Raw genomic sequence first — 23,326 nt, 5'->3', positions numbered from 1 at the left:
CTTACCCACCTAGACATTGTGCTGTATAGGCTACAATAGAAATGATTCAGATATAGACATGCAAGAGAGCTTACACCAATGGTAACTAACATCTGAAAAATTCACACAAATGAGATTGGGAATTCTACCAGGAAACCATGCTGTGTGTGACAGGTTTATATAAGCAGACCAAACATGTAGAATTAATTTCCTTTCGAAGCACAATTAGCTAAAAATGTAATAATTTTAAAGAACTTCAAGTTAACACATTGAAAAGCATCAATGGTAATATACAGGTCAGAGAACTTAAATACCATAAACAAAATATCAGGAGATGAAGACTTAAATTCCAAGATAAATATCCTCCCCTTCCTTTCCCCCCCACTCCTGTCCCTGAGTCATCCCAGAAGGAGCTCTGACACCCCCTATCCTCTCATGTTGCCCAGGGTCATAGTTGTTAGGGTATGCTATGTGAAACAAATGAACTTTTCTTATTGGACAAGTCCATGTAGTGCCTAATGAATACGACCCAATCCTGTGTATCTATGTGGCGTATCTCTTGGTCCACTGTTTGGCTATCCTGTCGTGCTCTGGTCTGTTGGTTGTGTATTGGGTGGCGATGCTTCCTACCAGAGGGTCAGCTGTGAGGGGTGGAGAACACGCAGAGTTATAGGTAGGGCTTCAACGATAGCTTTGATCTGCCAGTACAAATGCACATACGGAATTCCACATATGACAATGTTTAAACTTCAAAGCAGCCGCTAATCAATGAATTTCAATGGAACCCGTATTATAGTGGTATATGGCGTCTTAGGTCTTACCAGGGTTGCAGTCAGTCAGCAGGGAGCAGATGGACAGCAGCACCTTGGAGATGGTGAGGGCGGGGCTCCAGTTGTCCTTCAGGATGTCCAGACAGATCACACCCTGACTGTTGATGTTACAGTGGTAGATCCTGGTACGGAACGTCACCTAGGAAACAAAGTAGATCTATATCAATACACCCCGATTGTTTATGTTCCAGTGGTAGATCCTGAAAGCAACACAGAGATAATCTACTCAACAATGCAAACCGATGTTCAGTCTAATCATGGAAGCCAAATTTCCATTTAAGCCTTTTTGAGTCTGGTTTGGTTAAATTGACCATTAACTGTTTGAAATTTGCAGAGAACTAGAGACCCTGAATTTCAATAAAATCAAAGTGCCATAGCTCCCTCCAGTGGTCAATATGGCAATAACAAGTTCCCTTCTCGAGTGAGAAAGTGGTATCCTACATACCTGTGTAATCTTGAGGAATGTTCTAATCATTGTTTGAGTCAGCTTGTTTTGACTAGAGTGTTTACCTTGGGTGGTTTGAAGGGGTAGTCTGGTGTAAAGGCGATATCTAGGAAGAAGACTCCTCCCTCGTACACAGAGCCTGGTGGTCCCAGGATGGTGGATCTCCACTCATAGATGTTATCTCCTTTTGGACCCGCACTGCAAACACAGGTACATTACATTGTTTCATGCAGTGGTGGTCGGTGTCTTTTTTCATGAGTATGGCCTTATTACAGCATATTGATGACTGTCATTCATATTCCATTCACCCAGTTCAATGTAACAGTGATAGGTCTAGGCTACTACATGACACTAATTTTCCCTGTACCCATCATGAGGTTGCTTCAACCTAGCTTATGAATGAATGTTTATAACGTAGGTGCACACAGGTTGAGAGAAAGATGAGGTGACAGACAGTGACACATTCAATACTGCCTTGCACACTCTTGCTTGCATCTAGCTGATAGGGTGTAATCATTAGTCCAACAGTTGCAAACAAGAGTTTCTATTGGACAAATTCAGGTATGTTAATCCCCGTTTTCTTCCGTTTAAGAAACATTAACAGAATCGGCGGAATGAATACACCCCTGATCACCCTTAAATCACAGTTCACTTTCATAGCAGCCACAATCTATTCCTTCTCGAATTATGTGCTCTCCTCACCTTCACTTGTGGACTTCAATGCACAACATCAGCTGTATGTGACGAGGAGAAAAACCTTTCCAAGCCAAACTATATCATAACCGCTACACACAGCCTACATCGTTGTCACCATATTTTGTTTATTTATTTAACTAGGAAAGTCAGTTAAGAACAAATTATTTACTATGACGCCTACACCGGCCAAACCCGGACAACGCTGGGCCATTAGGGCGGCACACAATCCCAGTCACATAGGGCGGCACACAATCCCAGTCACATAGGGCGGCACACAATCACGGCCGGTTGTGATACACCCTGGATTAATTAAAGTAACGTCATAGTCAACATAGCTAACTAACGCGTTAGTAAACCCACTACAATCATGCTGTAATGTTACAGTATACAGTCAGTAAACAGTTTAGCACTTTCACCAGCGGGCCCTGGTAGCAACAAAAAAAAGTAAAACCAAAAGCTTACCATGACTTGGAAGATTTCCAGTGTTGTGTTGGATAATCATAGCCAGCTAGATGAACACCCTGCTCAAACAGAGGTTGAGTAAGCCAAACTAGCTGGCTGCACTTGCTAAGTGAAACTAAAAGACAAAATCTTTCCCACTTGCTTCTCTTTCATTTTGGAAGAAATAACATTTGTTCAAAACTGCTCAATTATTGTCTCTCCCCTTGAGTCAACTACTCACCACATTTTATGCACTGCAGTGCTATCTAGCTGTAGCTTATGCTTTTAGTACTACATTTTTCTCTGATCCTTTGATTGGGTGGACAACATGTCAGTTCATGCTGCAAGAGCTCATAGGTTGGAGGACATCCTCCGGAAGTTGTCATAATTACTGTTTAAGTCTATGGAAGGGGGTGAGAACCATGATCTTCCTAGGTTTTGTATTGAAGTCAATGTACCCAGAGGAGGACGGATGTCAGCTTTCTTCCAGCAACACCATGGTGCTACCCTACAGAGTGCTGTTGAGGCTACTGTAGACCTTAATTGCATAATAGTGTTTTAATCAATTATTTGGTGTCGTGATTATATTTAGTACAGTTTTATCTAAAAAGGATAACTTAAAATGTTTTAACATTATTTTTATTAAAAATTCACTGAGGAGGATGGTTCTCCTCAGCTGTCTTCTTTATGTGTACTGACTGTCATCACATCATCTCTAACACACTAGCAGCTGCTAAACACAGTGTAAGGTACACTAGGCTGTTATTACAGAAAAGATAGCATAATGACACCACTTCAACAGAGCGGCTGAAAGACTGAAGAAACACTACCCATTCCTGATAATGGCAATCGCCGAGATACAGTATATAACGTATAATACTATCTATTCTATTTATGTGGGCAATCGGCCCGTGAGTGAACATTCCTTTCAGTAATGTAAAGGGAATATTGCATGAATATTAGGAGTGATCTATCCGAGGAGGTGTTTCCATTTCCAGTACGTAGCATCCCAGGAGTAATGGGAACGCATCAAGGTTTTCTTCATTCATGAAACACTATGGATGTTGTGTTTAATGTGGGGAAGACAACATGGCATTCATTTGATCGTTTACGGTGGGTTTACTTCCTCCCTTTGCTCGTTTCCCAGAGGTGTTCCCTCCCTGGCTGGATATAAACCACATCTCGAATGTCTGTTCTGTTCCCACAAGGCCTTCAGGAGACGTATAGAGCAAAACCACCCGGGGATATGAATCAGAATGAAGAGGTGTTAAGAGGGGGAACCCATCTGCCAGAAACTGTTTGGAAACTGAGGTATTTATTACCTGGATAAGAAACACATTTCACTTTCATAAAAGTTTTTCTACAGTGTGCCCTACCTTTGTTGAACTGAAATTGGTACTTAATGCAGTTTAAACCAAGTAAATGTTATTCTCCAAATCCCGTACAAATATATCTGATGATTTATGCATGGATGGTGCCTTCATTGATCCTGTCCACGCTTATAAATATGTGGGCATCCCGGATTGACGAAAAGCTCTCTTTCAAAAAGCATGTTGATGAGTTAAGAAATTTAGGATGAAAATGGGCTTCTTTTATAAAAATAGGTCATGCCTTTCATTAAATAGGAGAAAACTAATAATTCCGTTGACATTCATTCTGGTTATAGACTATGGGGATATTGTCTATATGACTATGAATGCAGCTGACACTGTTTTGAAGCCATTGGACGCAGTTTATCATAGCACATTACACTTTATTACGGGTGATAGGTTCAGTACACATCACTGCATTCTGTATCAGAAAGGCTGGCCCTGAAATTGTCGTAGATGCGTTGGACTCTTTGTTTATAAAGACCTCCTGCATAAACTTCTGCCGTACATTACTTCATTGTTAACTTATAGTATGACATCCCAGACCGGGTCTCTCTGTGGAGCCCTTCGATCTCAACGGAGTTGGGCACATCTACTTTTAGTTATTTTGCACCTTGTGTGGAAAGATCTCCAATGCAATTTAAAATTGGAGGAATTGGAGACTTTAGGGCAGGGTTATTCAACCGGGGGTCCGCGGAGGTACTGCAGGGAGTCAAATCAAATGTCACATGCGCCGAATACAACAAATGCTTACTTACTTAAAAGCCCTTAACTATTTCTTGAACTAAAGTAAATACTAAAATAAACGGTTACAAAATAACAAGGCTATATACAGGGGGTACCAGTACCGAGTCAATGTGCCAAAATACAGGTTAGTCAAGGTCATTTGTACATGTAGGTAGGGGTAAAGTGACTATGCATAGATAAACCGCGAGTAGAAGCAGTGTAAAAACAAAGAGGGGGGGGTCAATGTAAATAGTCAGGGTGTTGTTCAGCAGTGTTATGGCTTGGCAATAGAAGCTGTTAAGGAGCCTTTTGGACCTAGACTCTGGTACCGTTTGACGTGTGGTAGCAAAGGCTGGAGTCTGACAATTTTTTGTGCCTTTCTCTGACACACCTAGTATATAGGTCCTGGAAAGCAGGAAGCTTGACCCAGTGATGTACTGGGCACCAAGGAACTTGAAACTCTTGACCAGCTCCACTACAACCCCGTCGATGTGAATGGGAGCATGTTCGGCCCTCCTTTTCCTGTAGTCCACGATCAGCTTCTTTGTCTTGTTCACATTGAGGGAGAGGTTGTTGTCCTGGCAGTGACCTCCTCCCTATAGGCTGTCTCATTGTTGTCGGTGATCAGGACTACCACGGTTGTGTCGTCAGCAAACTTAATGGTGATGTTGGAGTCGTGCTTGGTCACGCACTCGTGGGTGAACAGGGAGTACAGGAGGGGACTAGGCACTCACCCCTGAGGGGCCCCTGTGTTGAGGATCAGCGTGGCAGATGTGTTGTTACCTACCCTTAGCACCTGGGTGCGGCCCGTTAGGAAGTCCAGGATCCAATGCAGAGGGAGGTGTTTAGTCCCAGGGTCTTTAGCTTGGTGATGAGATTTGAGGGTACTATGGTGTTGAATGTTGAGCTGTAGTCAATGAACAGCATTCTCACATAGGTGTTCCTTTTGTTCACCGTGCATGTATAACATTTTATTGGTCACATACACATTTAGCAGATGTTATTGTGGGTGTAGCGAAATGCTTGCATACATATACAGTTGTTGCCAAAAGTTGAGCATGACACAAATATTCATTTTCACAAAGTCTGCTGCCTCAGTTTGTATGACGGCAATTTGCATATACTCCAGAATGTTAGGAAGAGTGATCAGATGAATTGCAATTAATTGCAAAGTCCCTCTTTGCCATGCAAATGAACTGAATCCCCAAAAAACATTTCCACTGCATTTCAGCCATGCCACAAAAGGACCGGCTGACATGTCAGTGATTCTCTCGTTAACACAGGTGTGAGTGTTGACGAGGACAAGGCTGGAGATCACTCTGTCATGCTGAGTTAGTTCGAATAACAGACTGGAAGCTTCAAAAGGAGGGTGGTGCTTGCAATCATTGTTCTTCCTCTGTCAACCATGGTTACCTGCAAGGAAGCATGTGCCGTCATCATTGCTTTGCACAAAAAGGGCTTCACATGCAAGGATATTGCTGCCAGTAAGATTGCACCTAAATCAACCATTTATCGGATCATCAAGAACTTCAAGTAGAGCAGTTCAATTGCTGTGAAGAAGGCTTCAGGGCGCCCAAGAAAGTCCAGCAAGTGCCAGGACCGTCTCCTAAAGTTGATTCAGCTGCGGGATCAGGGCACCACCAGTACAGAGCTTGCTCAGGAATGGCAGCAGCCAGGTGTGAGTGCATCTGCACATACAGTGAGGCGCAGACTTTGAGGATGGCCTGGTGTCAAGAAGGCCAGCAAAGAAGCCACTTCTCTCTAGGAAAAACATCAGGGACAGACTGATATTCTGCAAAAGGTACAGGGATTGGACTGCTGAGGACTGGGGTAAAGTCATTTTCTCTGATGAATCCCCTTTCCGATTGTTTGGGGCATGCGGAAAAAAAGCTTGTCTGGAGATGACAAGGTGAGCTCTTCCATCAGTCCTGTCTCATGCCAACAGTAAAGCATCCTGAGACCATTCATGTGTGGGGTTGCTTCTCAGCCAAGGGAGTTGGCTCACTCACAATTTTGCCTAAGAACACAGCCATGAATAAAGAATGGTACCAACACATCCTCCGAGAGCAACTTCTCCCAACCATCCAGGAACAGTTTGGTGACGAACTGCCTTTTCCAGCATGATGGAGCACCTTGCCATAAGGCAAAAGTGATAACTAAGTGGCTCGGGGAACAAAACATCAATATTTTGGGTCCATGGCCAGGAAACTTCCCAGACCTTAATACCATTGAGAACTTGTGGTCAATCCTCAAGAGGCAGGTGGATAAACAAAAACCCACAAATTCTGACAAACTCCAAGCATTGATTATGCAAGAATGGGCTGCCATCAGTCAGGATGTGGCCCAGAAGTTAATTGACAGCATGCCAGGGCAGATTGCAGAGGTCTTGAAAAAGAAGGGTCAACACTGCAAATATTGACTCTTTGCATCAACTTCAGGTAATTGTCAATAAAAGCCTTTGACACTTATGAAATGCTTGTAATTATACTTCAGTATTCCATAGTAACATCTGACAAATATCTAAAGACACTGAAGCAGCAGACTGACAAATATACATTTTCACATTCTCAAAACTTTTGGCCACGACTGTATGTATGTATGTATGTATGTATGTATGTATGTATGTATGTATGTGTGTATGTACACACTTACTTGAAGTCGGACGTTTACATAGACAAATACATTTAAACTCAGTTTCACAATTCCTGACATTTAATCCTAGTAAAAATTCCCTGTCTTAGGTCAGTTAGGATCACCACTTCATTTTAAGAATGTGAAATGTCAAAAATAATAGTAGAGAGAATGATTTATTTTAGCTTTTATTTATTTCATCACATTCCCAGTGGGTCAGAAGTTTACATACACTCAATTAGTATTTGGTAGCATTGCCTTTAAATAGTTTAACTTGGGTCAAACGTTGTGGGTAGCCTTCCACAAGCTTCCCACAATAAGTTGGGTGAATTTTGGCCCATTCCTCCTGACAGAGCTGGTGTAACTGAGTCAGGTTTGTAGGTCTCCTTGCTCACACTCCACAAATTTTCTATAGGATTGAGGTCAGGGCTTTGTGATGGCCACTCCAATACCTTGACTTTGTTGTCCTTAAGCCATTTTGCCACAACTTTGGAAGTATGCTTGGGGTCATTGTCCATTTGGAAGACCCATGAGACCAAGCTTGAACTTCCTGACTGATGTCTTGAGATGTTGCTTCAATATATCCACATCATTTTCCGTCCCCATGATGCCATCTATTTTGTGAAGTGCACCAGTCCCTGCTGCAGCAAAGCACCCCCACAACATAATGCTGCCACCCCATGCTTCACGGTTGGGATGGTGTTCTTCGGCTTGCAAGCCTCCCCCTTTTTCCTCCAAACATAACAATGGTCATTATGGCCAAACTGTATTTTTGTTTCATCAGACCAGAGGACATTTATCCAAAAAGTACGATCTCTGTCCCCATGTGCAGTTGCTAACCGTAGTCTGACTTTTTTAATGGCGGTTTTGGAGCAGTGGCTTCTTCTTTGCTGCGCAGCTTTTCAGGTTATGTTGATATTGGACTCATTTTACTGTGGATATAGATACTTTTGTACCCGTTTCCTCCAGCATCTTTGCAAGGTCCGTTGCTGTTGTTCTGGGATTGATTTGCACCAAAGTACGTTCATCTCTAGGAGACAGAACGCGTCTCCTTCCTGAGCGGTATGACAGCTGTGTGGTCCCATGGTGTTTATACTTGATTACTATTGTTTGTACAGTTGAACGTGGTACTTTCAGGCTTTTGGAAATTGCTCCCAAGGATGAACCAGACTTGTGGAGGTCTGCAATTTTTTTTCTGAGGTCTTGGCTGATTTATTTTGATTTTCCCATGATGTCAAGCAAAGAGGCATTGGGTTTGAAGGTATGCCTTGAAATACATCCACAGGTACACCTCCAATTGACTCAAATGATGTCAAATTAGCATATCAGAAGCTTCTAAAGCCATGACATCATTTTCTGGAATTTTCCAAGCTGTTTAAAAGGCACAGCCAACTTAGTGTATGTAAACTTCTGACCCACTGGAATTGTGATACAGTGAATTATAAGTGAAATAATCTGTCTGTAAATAATTGTTGGAAAATGACTTGTCATGCACAAAGTAGATGTCCTAACCGACTTGCCAAAACTATAGTTTGTTAACAAGAAATTTGTGGAGTGGTTGAAAAACAAGTTTTAATGACTCCAAACTAAGTGTATGTAAACTTCTGACTTCAACTATACACACACAAAACATGGAGTTCTTTATTTCAATGTTTTTATGAATATAGCTAGCAACAGAATAAACACATTTTGAATGACATACCTACAGTGGAAAAGAGGAGTGTTATTTTTAATTATGTCAACTTTATTTCTCAACTCCTAATATTGTCTGACAGAGGCTTTGAAAAAGCATCCGCTTACCAGTCGGCTGGTAATCTTTCTTTTTTGGCTCTATTTAATCCGTATCGTGGAAGTTCAGCATTACTGTGGGGCAATGTTCTGGCGTCAGTGAAGACTGCATTCATGCATATGTCGGCTCAATCGGAAAATTACCTTCACATTTATATCGGGCAATCTATAACGCTTCAGCAAAACAGATTGAATAGAGCCCTTAATTTTTGCCAACACATCGCTAACCTTTGTTTAAACAGCTGCTATTAACAAAAATGTGTTTGGAGTTATCTTTATCTAATAGGCTGAGTTTACACTTCCTCAACAACAAAACTATCTACCAAATATATTATTTTTGGAATGTTGATACTTCTCCTTGCCATTCAGCTTATAAGACATTATATTTCTTTGCTAACATGGCGGTTCCTGGGTAGCCGGTTTGCCTGGGCGCGGGTCCTTGTGCAAGAAAACGTTGAAGACCCCTGCTCTATGGCATTTCAGACTGCTATTAGGGGACCTTTTTACTCTATCATGTGTCTGTTTATGATTGTGTTTTGCTTTTCATGTATTGGTTTTGTATGATAACGTGTATATGGGATGTGCAGTTTATGTGTAGTATTTCAACCGGCCCCTCCATCGCGACGTAACCTGAACGTCCATATACTAACTGCGGCCCGCTAATCGTTAGCTGTCTTGAGCATATCGGCTGCTATCTTCTTAGGCCACTATAACTATTTTGACAACTGGATTGGTCCCCTCTACCACACGGAACCCCACTAATCTACCGACGGAATTGCACGGCGTGGCTAAAAACAGACCTCCATCTTCTGCTAGCTTGCTACCCATGACTAGCTGTCTGAATCACGAAGCTAGCACCAGTTAGCAAACACAATTCTACAACTCACAACCTCTCTTTCGCCACCGCCATCCGGCTTGGATTCTCTGTCGACACGACCACGTCTGGTCTGCAGACAAATACCCCATCCGCTGTGCCCTCAACCGGCCTACGTCTGAGCAGACCCCCTCCGTCTGAGCAGACCACCCCCCCGGGCTAGCTTAGTGGAGGCCTCACTACTTCATCTACGGCTGGCCCCTGGACACTATGATCACTTGGCTACATAGCTTATGCCTGCTTGACTGTCCATTAATTCACGGTACTCCATTCTGTTTATTTGTGTTTTATCTGTCGGCTCTGTGCCTTAACTCAGGATCTGTGTGTAGTTAATCCGACCCTCTCTGCCCAGTCGTCGCCATTTTTACCTTCTGTTGCTGTGTTAGCCGACTAGCTGCTGTTATCTGACCTGCTGTTTTAGCTAGCTCTCCCAATCATGACCTGCAATCCCTTTATGCCTTATTGTATGTCTCTCTCAAATATCAATATGCCTTGCATACTGTTGTTCAGGCTAGTTATCATTGTTTTGGTTTGCAATGGACCCCGTAGTTCCACTCTCCGTACCTCTGATACCTCCTTTGTCCCACCCCCCACACATGCGGTGACCTCACCCATTGAGACCAGCATGTCCAGAGATACAACCTCTCTTATCATCACCCAGTGCCTGGGCTTGCCTCCGCTGTACCCGTGCCCCACCATACCCTGGTCTGCACATTATGCCCAGAATCTATTCTACCACGCCCATAAATCTGCTCCTTTTATTCCTTGTCCCCAACGCTCTAGGCGACCAGTTTTGATAGCCTTTAGCCGCACCCTCATCCTACTGCTCCTCTGTTCCTCGGGTGATGTGGAGGTAAACCCAGACCCTGCATGTCCCCAGTCACCCTCATTTGTTGACTTCTGTGATCGAAAAAGCCTTGGCCTCATGCATGTCAACATCAGAAGCCTCCTGCCTAAGTTTGCCTTACTCACCGCTTTAGCACACTCTGCCAACCCTGATGTCCTTGCCGTGTCTGAATCCTGGCTTAGGAAGGCCACCAAAAACTCTGAGATTTCCATACCCAACTACAACACTTTCCGTCAAGATAGAACTGCCAAAGGGGGAGGAGTTGCAATCTACTGCAGAGATAGCCTGCAAAGTTCTGTCATACTTTCCAAGTCTATGCCCAAACAGTTTGAACTTCTAATTTTAAAAATTAATCTCTCCAGAAATAAGTCTCTCACTGTTGCCGCCTGCTACCGACCCCCCTCAGCTCCCAGCTGTGCCCTGGACACCATCTGTGAATTGATCGCTCCCCATCTAGCTTCAGAGTTTGTTCTGTTAGGTGACCTAAACTGGGATATGCTTAACACCCCGGCAGTCCTACAATCTAAGCTTGATGCCCTCAATCTCACACAAATCATCAAGGAACCCACCAGGTACAACCCCAAATCCGTAAACATGGGCACCCTAATAGACATTATCCTGACCAACTTGCCCTCCAAATACACCTCTGCTGTCTTCAATCAAGATCTCAGCGATCACTGCCTCATTGCCTGTATCCGCCACGGGTCCACGGTCAAACGACCACCCCTCATCACTGTCAAACGCTCCATGAAACACTTCTGCGAGCAGGCCTTTCTAATCGACCTGGCCCGGGTACCCTGGAAGGATATTGACCTCATCCCGTCAGTTGAGGATGCCTGGTCATTCTTTAAAAGTTACTTCCTCACCATATTAGACAAGCATGCTCCGTTCAAAAAATGCAGAACCAAGAACAGATATAGCCCTTGGTTCACTCCAGACCTGACTGCCCTCGACCAGCACAAAAACATCCTGTGGCGAACTGCGATAGCATCGAAGAGCCCCCGTGATATGCAACTGTTCAGGGAAGTCAGGAACCAATACACGCAGTCAGTCAGGAAAGCAAAGGCCAGCTTTTTCAAGCAGAAATTTGCATCCTGCAGCTCTAACTCCAAAAAGTTCTGGGATACTGTAAAGTCCATGGAAAACAAGAGCACCTCCTCCCAGCTGCCCACTGCACTGAGGCTAGATAACACGGTCACCACTGATAAGTCCGTGATAATCGAAAACTTCAACAAACATTTCTCAATGGCTGGCCATGCCTTCCACCTGGCGACTCCAACCTTGGCCAGCAGCCCCGCCCGGCCCGCTGCTACTCGCCCAAGCGTCCCCAGCTTCTCCTTTACCCATATCCAGATAGCAGATGTTCTGAAAGAGCTGGAAAACCTGGACCCATACAAATCAGCTGCGCTTGACAATCTGGACCCCCTATTTCTGAAACTGTCCGCCGCCATTGTCGCACCCCCTATTACCAGCCTGTTCAACCTCTCCTTCGTATCATCTGAGATCCCCAAGGATTGGAAAGCTGCCGCTGTCATTCCCCTCTTCAAAGGGGGAGACACCCTGGACCCAAACTGTTACAGACCTATATCCATCCTGCCCTGCCTAGCTAAGGTCTTCGAAAGCCAAGTCAACAAACAGATCACTGACCATCTCGAATCCCACCGTACCTTCTCCGCTGTGCAATCCGGTTTCCGAGCCGGTCACGGGTGCACCTCAGCCACGCTCAAGGTACTAAACGATATCATAACCGCCATCGATAAAAGACATTACTGTGCAGCCGTCTTCATCGACCTGGCCAAGGCTTTCGACTCTGTCAATCACCATATTCTTATCGGCAGACTCAATAGCCTCGGTTTTTCTAATGACTGCCTTGCCTGGTTCACCAACTACTTTGCAGACAGAGTTCAGTGTGTCAAATCGGAAGGCATGTTGTCCGGACCTCTGGCAGTCTCTATAGGGGTACCACAGGGTTCAATTCTCGGGCCGACTCTTTTCTCTGTATACATCAATGATGTTGCTCTTGCTGCGGGCGATTCCCTGATCCACCTCTACGCAGACGACACCATTCTGTATACTTCCGGCCCTTCCCTGGACACTGTGCTATCTAACCTCCAAATGAGCTTCAATGCCATACAACACTCCTTCCGTGGCCTCCAACTGCTCTTAAATGCTAGTAAAACCAAATGCATGCTTTTCAACCGCTCGCTGCCTGCACCCGCACGCCCGACTAGCATCACCACCCTGGACGGTTCCGACCTAGAATATGTGGACATCTATAAGTACCTAGGTGTCTGGCTAGACTGCAAACTCTCCTTCCAGACTCATATCAAACATCTCCAATCCAAAATCAAATCTAGAGTCGGCTTTCTATTCCGGAACAAAGCCTCCTTCACTCACGCCGCCAAACTTACCCTAGTAAAACTGACTATCCTACCGATCCTCGACTTCGGCGATGTCATCTACAAAATAGCTTCCAATACTCTACTTAGCAAACTGGATGCAGTTTATCACAGTGCCATCCGTTTTGTTACTAAAGCACCTTATACGACCCACCACTGCGACCTGTATGCCCTAGTCGGCTGGCCCTCGCTACATGTTCGTCGTCAGACCCACTGGCTCCAGGTCATCTACAAGGCTATGCTAGGTAAAGTGCCGCCTTATCTCAGTTCACTGGTCACGATGGCTACACCCACCCGTAGTACGCGCTCCAGCAGGTGTATCTCACTGATCATCCCTAAAGCCAAAACCTAATTTGGACGCCTTTCCTTCCAGTTCTCTGCTGCCTGCGACTGGAACGAATTGCAAAAATCTCTGAAGTTGGAGACTTTTATCTCCCTCAACAACTTTAAAAATCTGCTATCCGAGCAGCTAACCGATCGCTGCAGCTGTACATAGTCCATCTGTAAACTACCCACCCAATTTACCTACCTCACCACCATACTGCTTTTATTTATTTACTTTTCTGCTCTTTTGCACACCAGTATCTCTTCTTGCACATGATCATCTGATGATTTATCACTCCAGTGTTAATCTGCTAAATTGTAATTATTTGATTTATTGCCTACCTCATGCCTTTTGCACACATTGTATATAGATTCTCTTTTTCCTACCATGTTATTGACTTGTTTATTGTTTACTCCATGTGTAACTCTGTGTTGTTGTCTGTTCACACTGCTATGCTTTATCTTGGCCAGGTCGCAGTTGCAAATGAGAACTTGTTCTCAACTAGCCTACCTGGTTAAATAAAGGTGAAATAAAAAAAATAAAAAAATATTGATGTGTATTGTTGTGCTAAACAGGGCTCATCTGGAAAAATAAACCTTGGTCTCAGTATTGACTCCCTGTCAAAATAAACCAATCACTGAAAATACAAGAGGCAACAGTTTCCCAACAAACCATGAACACAGCAAGGAAAACAGCCTCCATTATTCCAATAATGGGTCCAACTCCAATGATCATGACTATCGAACAAACACATCTCCTTTCAGATATAACAGCTCAGAGATACAGTAGGTAGCAGCACTACTTTGGGTTTATAAGAGCTAGCTAACAACGCAGCGTGGGCTAGACACTTCCACCCCAGGGAAAGGCCTTTTTATAGATATGAAAAGCTTTAGAGACTTTGGCAGCAGTCACACACACACCATCACAGTCACACAACAGCTACAACACTAACACTGTAATGTGTAAAAGAGTTGAAGTCCCCGCCCACTCGCAGAAATCTAATTAGCATATATTTTTTAATCCCCATACAAATCTGTCACTTTAAGCTAGAGATATATGTTTTTGAATTGGATGCGTTTCAATCCACCGATGTCGCACTTCTGTGGTGAAAAGTGACAGAGCTTGAGCGGTGTTTGTCAGACCATGAGATGTCCCGAAAATCGGTCTTCTCACAAAATCGTCTGCAGCGTCCGAATAGTTTGGCCTACAAAAAAATTATGTATGGAAGTATATATGGAGACTGTTCAGTGCCAAAAATAAAGGGTTAAATACTTGTACATTTTTGAAAAAATTAAATACTGATTCCTGATCTTTCTTTCTTGGGCTCCAGAGTGGTGCAGAGTTCTAAGGCACTGCATCTCAGTGCAAGAGGCGTCACTACAGTACCTGGTTTGAATCCAGGCTGTGTCACATCCGGCTGTGATTGGGAGTCCCATAGGGCGGCGCACAATTGGCACAGCGTCGTCTGGGTTTGGCTGGCATTGTAAATAAGAATTGACTTGCCTAGTTTAATATAAAAAAGTCCCATCTCTCTCATATAAAGACAGACATAAAGACAGACACTTCAGAACAAACTTAATTTTGATTGTTTTGGCACTATCCACATAGTGAATATGTTTTTCAAAGCGTTTGTATAGGCTAATAGCAGTAAGGGGTCTTAACATTCTAAATCAAATCGTTAAAATGGCCCTTGATATAACCTTCTTAAAACAATTCCATAAAGCTTAGTAGAGCCCCCTCCCCCCGGCTTAGAATGTTATGGGTTAAGAGAAGGAGAAAAAAATCCTTGGCTCTCAATCTAAAAAAATGTACTCAGAGTAGACTAGAGGGAGTAAACAAAGAATCACCTGCACCTCAGATGGATTACAATAACTACTGGCACACTTCCTGAAGTGAAAATATCTTTAGAGGCACACAGACACACAAAACACTCATTAGCCAGCAGTTAATGCTGGGGCTACACATTGAGCAGTGCAAGCTAAAGTGAGGGGGGAGAGAAATAGGCATGAACAACAATTGGAATCCACTATTTTCCGATCTCAGAAGGTACGCACGGTCAGACTTGGTTAGTACTTGGAAGACTGCCTGGGACAATCAGGTTTTGCAAGCTTAGGGCGGCAGGTAGCCTAGCAGTTGGGCCACTAACCGAAAAGTCACTGGCTCGAATACCCGAGCCAACAAGGTGAGAAGCTGTATAGGCCTTGAGCAAGGCACATAACCCTAATTTGCTCCAGGGGTGCCATACTACTGTGGCAGACCCTGTAAAACAACATTTCATGCACTTTTTATATACACAGTGCATTCGGAAAGTATTCAGACCCATTGACTCCACATTTTGTTACATTACAGCCCTATTCGAAAATGTCTTAAATCATTTTGTTCTTGGGGACCTTCAATTCTGCTGAATTGTTTTGGTAGCCAACCCCAGATTTGTGCCGTGACAGAATCCTGTCTCAAAGCTCTACGAACAATTCCTTTGACCTCATGGCTTGGACCTTATATAGACAGGTGTGTGCCTTTCCAAATCATGTCCAATCAATTGAATTTAAACAGAGGTGGACTACAATCAAGTTGTAGAAACATCTCAACGATGATCAATGGAAACAGGATGCACCTGAGCTCAAATTCAAGTCTCATAGCAAAGGGTCTGAATACTTATGTAAATCATTATATTATTTTTTTATACATTTGTAAACGTGTCTAAAAACCTGTTTTCGCTTTGTCATTATGGGGTATTGTGTGTAGATTGCTGAGGATATTTTTAATTTAATACATTTTTGGAATATGGCTGTGACGTAAATAAATGTGGAAAAATGGAAGGGGTCTGAATACTTTGAATGCACTGTACACACACACAAACACACAGTACAAGCCTTCAACATTCAATTACTGTCATGAGCCTTAACGCTGAGAATGTCAGGAATCCAACAAGACGCTACCGCAAGGCCAGACACCCAGGGGCTACATCCTGAAGGGAGGGAGGGAGTACGAGTGTGTTTGTCAAAGTAAGGAAAATGAGTGCTAGGGAAAAAAAGTGCAAGGGAGCAATAGCCAAAGAGCAATCTAAGGAAAACAAATGGAAGTGAGCGAGAGAGAGATGGGGAAGTGAGAGAGTGTGTGATGTTTGCACTATGATGACAAGACCGTTAAAAAATAAAACGGGGCTGGGGTGTGTGTGGCATTCCAATTCAAGTATAATTAGATTTTGATGACTGGCATCTGAGGACCTGGCTATGTAGTGTCCATAAGAAAACATGACATGCTTGCTATGGCAAAAAAACATCCAGTTCAGGGAAACTGACAGGTTCATTAAAACCCCTAATTACCGCATGCAAAGAGTGTACATTGCATTTAAAGATAGTGTGAAAAGGGCATTTGTGGCCTTGGACCCATCTGCATTGTAGGTTTACTGGGTCGACTGATCTTTTTACATTATCATTTGCTTCATGGCTCCAGCAACTATGGTGATGCATAACCAGGCCAGCGCAGTACGGCTTGGCCAGTCTCAATTGTGCGAAAAAGAGAAATGTGTCCATCCATCAGAAACACCCCACAGACAGATTCGTCAATGAGTAATCCAGCACACATCTGCAAGGCATCGGTCTAGCCTCCTACTTATTCATACCCAAATGAACAGACTGTTCAATGAAGCATACTAAATAGAGATGTACGAAAATAAATTCCCCTTTTCAGCTACTTAGCAAAGGGAGCATAGAAAACACAACTAGTGTGTGTTTACATACACAGTGAGAGGATTATGTAGAAGTGCAACACTGCAGGCTCCCTCAGTGGCAGGGGACAAAGACTCATCATTGACAGTTCTGACAACTGGGTTTGAATCCAGGTCCCCTACACCAAGCCATAAGACTGTACTAGCCTGCTGAGCTAAAGCCTAGGCATTAGTTCGGGGAGCTAATGCAAGTCTTCAGGTCTCAGGCAAGACGACTTGTCACACAAGCTTGGTTCACTGAATTACTTCCGTTCTTTGACACAACCACCAGGTCTGGTCAGTCCGGTCTCTGGTTAGAACATAGCTCATAGAGTCAGCCCCCCCCCAAAGCACATACCTCCCGCCTTCCCAAGCACCTGGGCCACACGTGGTGATGTGGTTCTAAACCCCCATAATCCCTCTGGATTAACCAGGACTCCTTCCTCTTCCACAATACCACAGCAGCACCATAGCAGGCACACTAGACTAGAGCAGGCCACAAAAAAACACCTATGGATTGAATGACTAAATAGTATTCCTTTGTTCATGGTCCTTTTCAGCTGCAGAGTGTAAAGCTAAAATAAATTACGTTGATTGAGCCAGCCTCTGCCAAATCCATAGCAGTCATATGCCAGGGTCATCGGCAAGCTAATTGTCTGTTTTGGAACTGGTGTGTGTGTCTGTCAGTTGTGGTCTGGAGAGCTGCTCCAACATGCAATCAGCTTGCTTCTCAAGGTCTAGACAGGATCATCATGAGCCACAGTTCCATAAAGTGAGTGTAGACTGACTGCATCACAGCAGCTTGTTGTCAGCAGCAGAGAGTAAATTCTGACCTCATTGAACAAGATATACACTACCTTCAGAAAGTACTCACACCCCTTGACTTTTTCCACTTTGTTGTTACTGCCGGAATTTAAAATGTATTCAATTGAGATTAGTGACAACCTACACATAATACCAAAATAGAAGTGTTCATAGAATGTTTTTTTTTATTAATAAAAAAATGTAAAGCTGAAATGTCTTGAGTCAATAATTATTCAACTCCTAGGTTATGACAAGCATAAATAAGTTCAGGAGTAAAAATGCGCTTAACAAATCATATAATAATAATAATAATAATAATAGACCCATTACGTGTTCAGTAATAATAGTGGTTAACATGATTTTAATAACTGCCCCATCGCTGTACCCCACACAAACAATTATCTGTAGGGTCCCTCAATTGAGTAGTGAATTTCAAGCACAGATTTAACCACAAAGACCAAGGAGGTTTTTAAATGCCTCGCAAAGGGCAGCTATTGGTAGGTGTAAAAATAAAAAAAGCAGACATTGAATATCTCTTTGAGCATGGTGACGTTATTAAATTACACTTTGGATGGTGTATCAATGCACCCAGTCACCACAAATGTACAGGTGTCCTTCTTAACTCAGTTGCTGAGGAGGAGGAAGGAAACTGGCCAGGGATTTCACCATGAGGCCAATGGTGATTTTAAAACAGTTAAAGAGTTTAATGGCTGTGATATGAGAAAACTGTGACTGGATCAAAAACATTTTATTTACTCCACAATACTAACCTAAATGACAGAGGTGAAAAGAAGGAAGCCTGTATAGAGTAAAAATACTCCAAAACATGCACCATGTTTGCATTAAGGCACTAAAGTAATACTGCAAAAAGTGTAGAAAACATACTTTTTGTCCTGAATACAAAGCATTATGTTTGGGGCAAATCCAACACATCACTGAGTACCACTTTTCAAGCATGGTGGTGGCTGCATGATGTTACGGGTATGCTTGTCATTGGCAAGGACTAGAGTTTTTTTTAGGATAAAAAGAAGCGGAATACAGCAATAAGCACAGGCAACATCCTAGAGGAAGAAATTGGTTCAGTCTGCTTTCCAACAGACAATGGGAGACACATTCACCTTTCAGCAGGACAATAACCTAAAACACAAAAACACAAGGCCAAATATACACTGGAATTGCTTACCAAGACGGCAACGAATGTTCCCGAGTGGCCTAGTTACAGTTTTGACTTAAAATAGTGAAAATCTTGAAAATCTTGAAAATCTATGCGAAGACTTGATCAACAACCAATTTGACAGAGCTTGAAGAATGTGCAATATTGTACAATCCAGGTATGCAAAGCTCTTAGAGACTTAGCTAAAAAGACCCAGCTGTAATCGCAGCCAAAGGTATCGACTCAGAGGTATAAATACTTACAGTACCAGTCAAAAGTTGACACACCTACTCATTCCAGGGGTTGTTCATTTTTACTATTTTCTACATTGTAGAATAATAGTGAAGACATCAAAACTATGAAATAACACATATGTAATCATGTAGTAACCAAAGAAAGTGTTAAACAAATCAAAAATATATTATATTTTTGAGATTCTTCAAAGAAGCCATCCTTTGTCTTGATGACAGCTTTGCACACTTGGCATTATCTCAAGCAGATTCATGAGGTAGTCACCTTCAATGCATTTCAATTAACAGGTGTGCCTTGTTAAAAGTTAATTTGTGGAATTTCTTTCCTTCTTAATGTGTTTGAGCCAATCAGTTGTGTTGTGACAAGGTAGTATACAGAAGATAGCCCTATTTGGTAAAATACCAAGTCCATATTATGGCAAGAACAGCTCAAATAAGCAAAGCGAAACAGCAGGCAATCATTACTTTAAGAACATGAAGGTTAGTCAATCAGGAAAATGTCAAGAACGTTTCAAGTGCAGTTGCAAAAGCCATCAAGCGCTATGATGAAACTGGCTCTCATGAGGACCACCATAGGTAAGGAAGACCTAGAGTTACATTTGCTGTAGAGGATAAGTTCATTAGTGTTAACTGCACCTCAGATTGCAGGCCAAATAAATTATTCACAGAGTTCAAGTAACAGACACAGCTCAACATCAACTGTTCTGTGGAGTCTGTGGAGACTGCGTGATTCAGGCCTTCATGGTTGAATTGCTGCTAAGAAACCACTACTAAAGGACACCAATGAAAAAGAAGATACTTGCTTGGGCCAAGAAACACAAGCAATGGATATTAGACCAGTGGAAATCTGTCCTTTGGCTTGATGAGTCATAATTTGAGACTTTTGGTTCCAACTACCCTGTCTTTGTGAGACGCAAAGTAGGTGAACGGACGATCTCCACGTGTGTGATTCCCACAGTGAAGCATGGAGGAGAAGGTGTGGTGGTGCTTTGCTGGTGACACTGTCAGTGATTTATTTAGAATTCAAGGCACACTTAACCAGCATTGTTACCACAGCTTTCTGCAGTCTATCATTTGTTTTTCAACAGGACAATGACCCAAAACACACCTCCAGGCTGTGTAAGGGCTATTTGACCAAGAAGAAGAATGATGGAGTCACCCGACGTCAACCCAATTGAGATAGTTTGGGATGAGTTGTACCGCAGAGTGAAGGAAGAGCAACCAACAAGTGCTCAGCATGTGGGAACTCCTTCAAGACTGTTGGAAAACCATTCCTCATGAAGCTAGTTAAGAGAATGCCAAGAGTGTGCAAAGCTATCAAGGCAAAGGGTGGCTACTTTGAAGAACCTCAAATCTATTTTGATTTGTTTAACACTTTTTTGGTTACTACATGATTCCATTTATGTTATTTCATAGTTGTGATGTCTTCACTATTATTCTACGATGTAGAAAATAGTAAAAACAAAGAAAAACCCTTGAATAGGTGTCAACTTTTGACTGGTGCTGTATGTAAATTAGATTTTCAATAAATTTGCAAAAAAATCTAAAAACATGTTTTTACTGTCATTATGGGGTATTGTGTGTAGATGGGTGAAAAATGTATATTTAATACATTTTGAATTCACGCTGTAACAAAATGTGGAATAAGTCAAGGGGTATGAATACTTTAAGGTACTGTACATACAGATATGAACTCTCTCTGTGGCCTTCAAGGTTCATTAGCACATGACAAGGAACTGCTTTAATATCTCCTGTCTCCTTAGATTGAGTGTGTTTGTTGTATTGCTACAGGCCGAACTAAGCACATCTCTTCTTTACCACTTAACTGGCCTTCCAGGACGCATGTCAGAACTGTGTGTATCATGTCGCACACACACACACACACACACACACACACACACACACACACACACACACACACACACGCCTACCTGCAGTTCGGTGGCGGATCCAAAGTAATGTCAGCCAACTCCTTCTGAATTCTGAAATAAAGCACAAAAATTATGATATCATTACTCACATGGTCTTGATTCTTACAGCAGATAACTAATATGAAACAAGCATAGCCACATGAAGTGTTTTGGGTGGGGGCTATGAGAGCAAGATACATTGTCATGGCAGAAAACCAAAATGTCCAGAAGGCTAATTTTACCAAAGGATTGAGACAGATAGTAAAACAGGTTGAGGACAAACATACATAAACTACATTGTGCATTTTTTAAAGCTTTCCTCTTACCACAATTTAACAAAACACTTCAAGTGAATATGCAAATAAGTTAGCCTATGATTCAATGGATGACAATTTAAAAAACGTTTGACAACCGTGCACTGAAGATGGTTGAGAACATTTTAAAACGGTCGAAAAATATTTATATACGCAACCGAATTCAGAAAATTGTCCACTGCAAATCAAACACATAGGGATTTGATAGTGACACGTGCCAGTCAATGATAGGACGACACATTATATCAAGAGTGGCTGCGCGTGAGCTACTATATTACAAAATATCAACTCAATGAAACATGATTTATTTGACAGCAACAATCAGCCTAGTCCTTACCTTTTCGCGCTCGTGGAGAGGAGTTTGGAGGTCTTGCTCATGATGGCTTTGCTTTCTGCTCGTTTCTTAGGCGCGTTTATTTTTAACTGCTGATAAATTGAGGAAGAAGAACTAATGCTGGCACGCGAATCCTCATCCGACATAACGACCTGTACAGACAAAAATAAAAAGCAACATTCAGGCTACAGAAAAACAAACACACCTAAGATCTATACCCCCCAGTTCAGCAGCACTGCCAATATTCGATTTATGCTATCAATAACCAGCGGCAACAATCTTTAGCGTAACTGTTGTTAGGCTCCAAGCAACGATGGGTTCATAGGTTTACATACTCAATTCAATATGAACTTATCCTGCTTATAGTAAAATAATTATTCCCAGTCTTTCATAAGGCTCTAAGAGATTAACCTACTGACCTTATGCTAGTGTTTGCACTGAAGCGTTATTTTAGCTGGGTTGTGCTACAACAAAAGGAGCACACGGCTCTTATTCATTACAGCCAAATAAGAACGATGAGGGTTGCCTATTGCCTTATTCCCTCAATTGATTAAATAGCCCAGTGTAGCCTAAAATGGATTGGGCAATGTCGCATTCGTTTGGGGAACTTTTCTCATTCCCACTGAGTGAGTATTCATTGACTTGATGAAACTTTCACTTTGAAATCAGATGCCCATACGAGAATTTGCCGGATATTTATGCCAAACTAGTTGAACCTGTAGACCGAACCAATGTGTTTTACAATTCGACGTAATATTGGCATCTTTATCCCTCGACAGTCTCAGTCCAGTCTTTAGGACAGACCATTTCCTTCAATTTCCCCCGACGGATAGATCCCATCCATCGACGAGATCCAAATGTCGATCCCTCAGACGCGCCAAACAATACAATACGGATACATATTTCACGATATTTTAAAAGCATTCATTGTTAGATAGGCCCACCTTTTCTTTGTGCACGTGAATGCCTGGACGCGTGCCTCTTGCAGAGCGGAAGTGTGGGTACAGCAGCAGACGTAGCTACAGTTATCCAGGGCAATGGATTCCCTCTCGGTTGGGTACACCCGATGACAACGTCAAATTGAGAGCTAGCTGAGCACTGCTCTAAAATTCGGGAAAAGAGAAAGTCAACAGACAGGTGTGCGCTGATTCTAACAGACTATTGTGGACATAAGCCTTTACACTGAACAAAAATATAAACGCAACATGCAACAATGAAAAATATTTTGAGTTACAGTTCATATAAGGAAAACAGTCAATTGAAATATATTAGTCTCTAATCTATTGATTTCACATGACTGAGAATACATGCATCTGTTGGTCACAGATACCTTAAAAAAAGGTAGGGGTGTGGATCAGAAAAGCAGTCAGTATCTGATGTGACCACCATTTGCCTCATGCAGCACAACGTCTCCTTCACATAGAGTTGATCGGGCTGTTAATTGTAGTCTGTGGAATGTTGTCCCACTCCTCTTCAATGGCTGTGCGAAGTTGCTGCATG

At 42.7% G+C, this 23,326-nt stretch overlaps 1 protein-coding gene across 1 annotated transcript; it reads right to left on the bottom strand.

Annotated features, from left to right (window-relative positions):
* Positions 1-140: 140 nt before the first annotated feature.
* On the bottom strand, positions 141-23,249 carry LOC129820058 (ubiquitin-conjugating enzyme E2 E1-like). The gene is made up of 7 exons (XM_055876878.1): positions 23,157-23,249; positions 22,771-22,929; positions 21,830-21,978; positions 21,200-21,250; positions 1,320-1,452; positions 801-948; positions 141-620 (listed from the first exon to the last, which is right to left on the bottom strand). Exons 3-7 carry the CDS (start codon positions 21,970-21,972, stop codon positions 523-525), a joined length of 573 nt encoding a protein of 190 aa, XP_055732853.1. The 5' UTR covers positions 21,973-21,978; positions 22,771-22,929; positions 23,157-23,249; the 3' UTR covers positions 141-522.
* Positions 23,250-23,326: the final 77 nt, after the last annotated feature.

This window comes from Salvelinus fontinalis, chromosome 22 (assembly GCF_029448725.1).
Source record: "Salvelinus fontinalis isolate EN_2023a chromosome 22, ASM2944872v1, whole genome shotgun sequence".
NCBI classification, from domain to species: Eukaryota; Metazoa; Chordata; class Actinopteri; order Salmoniformes; family Salmonidae; genus Salvelinus; species Salvelinus fontinalis.
The sequence above is the reverse complement of the archived record's forward strand: the minus strand, read 5'-3'. Positions and strand labels throughout refer to the sequence as shown.

Excerpts from the sequence above, each read along its gene's own strand:
- LOC129820058 (XM_055876878.1), bottom strand. The coding sequence starts at position 21,972 with ATGTCGGATGAGGATTCGCGTGCCAGCATTAGTTCTTCTTCCTCAATT. Across the intron at positions 1,453-21,199 it reads GATCCGCCACCGAACTGCAG|TGCGGGTCCAAAAGGAGATA; the intron begins GTAGGCGTGTGT and ends CTGTGTTTGCAG. Across the intron at positions 621-800 it reads GCTGACTGACTGCAACCCTG|CTGACCCTCTGGTAGGAAGC; the intron begins GTAAGACCTAAG and ends CACCCCTCACAG.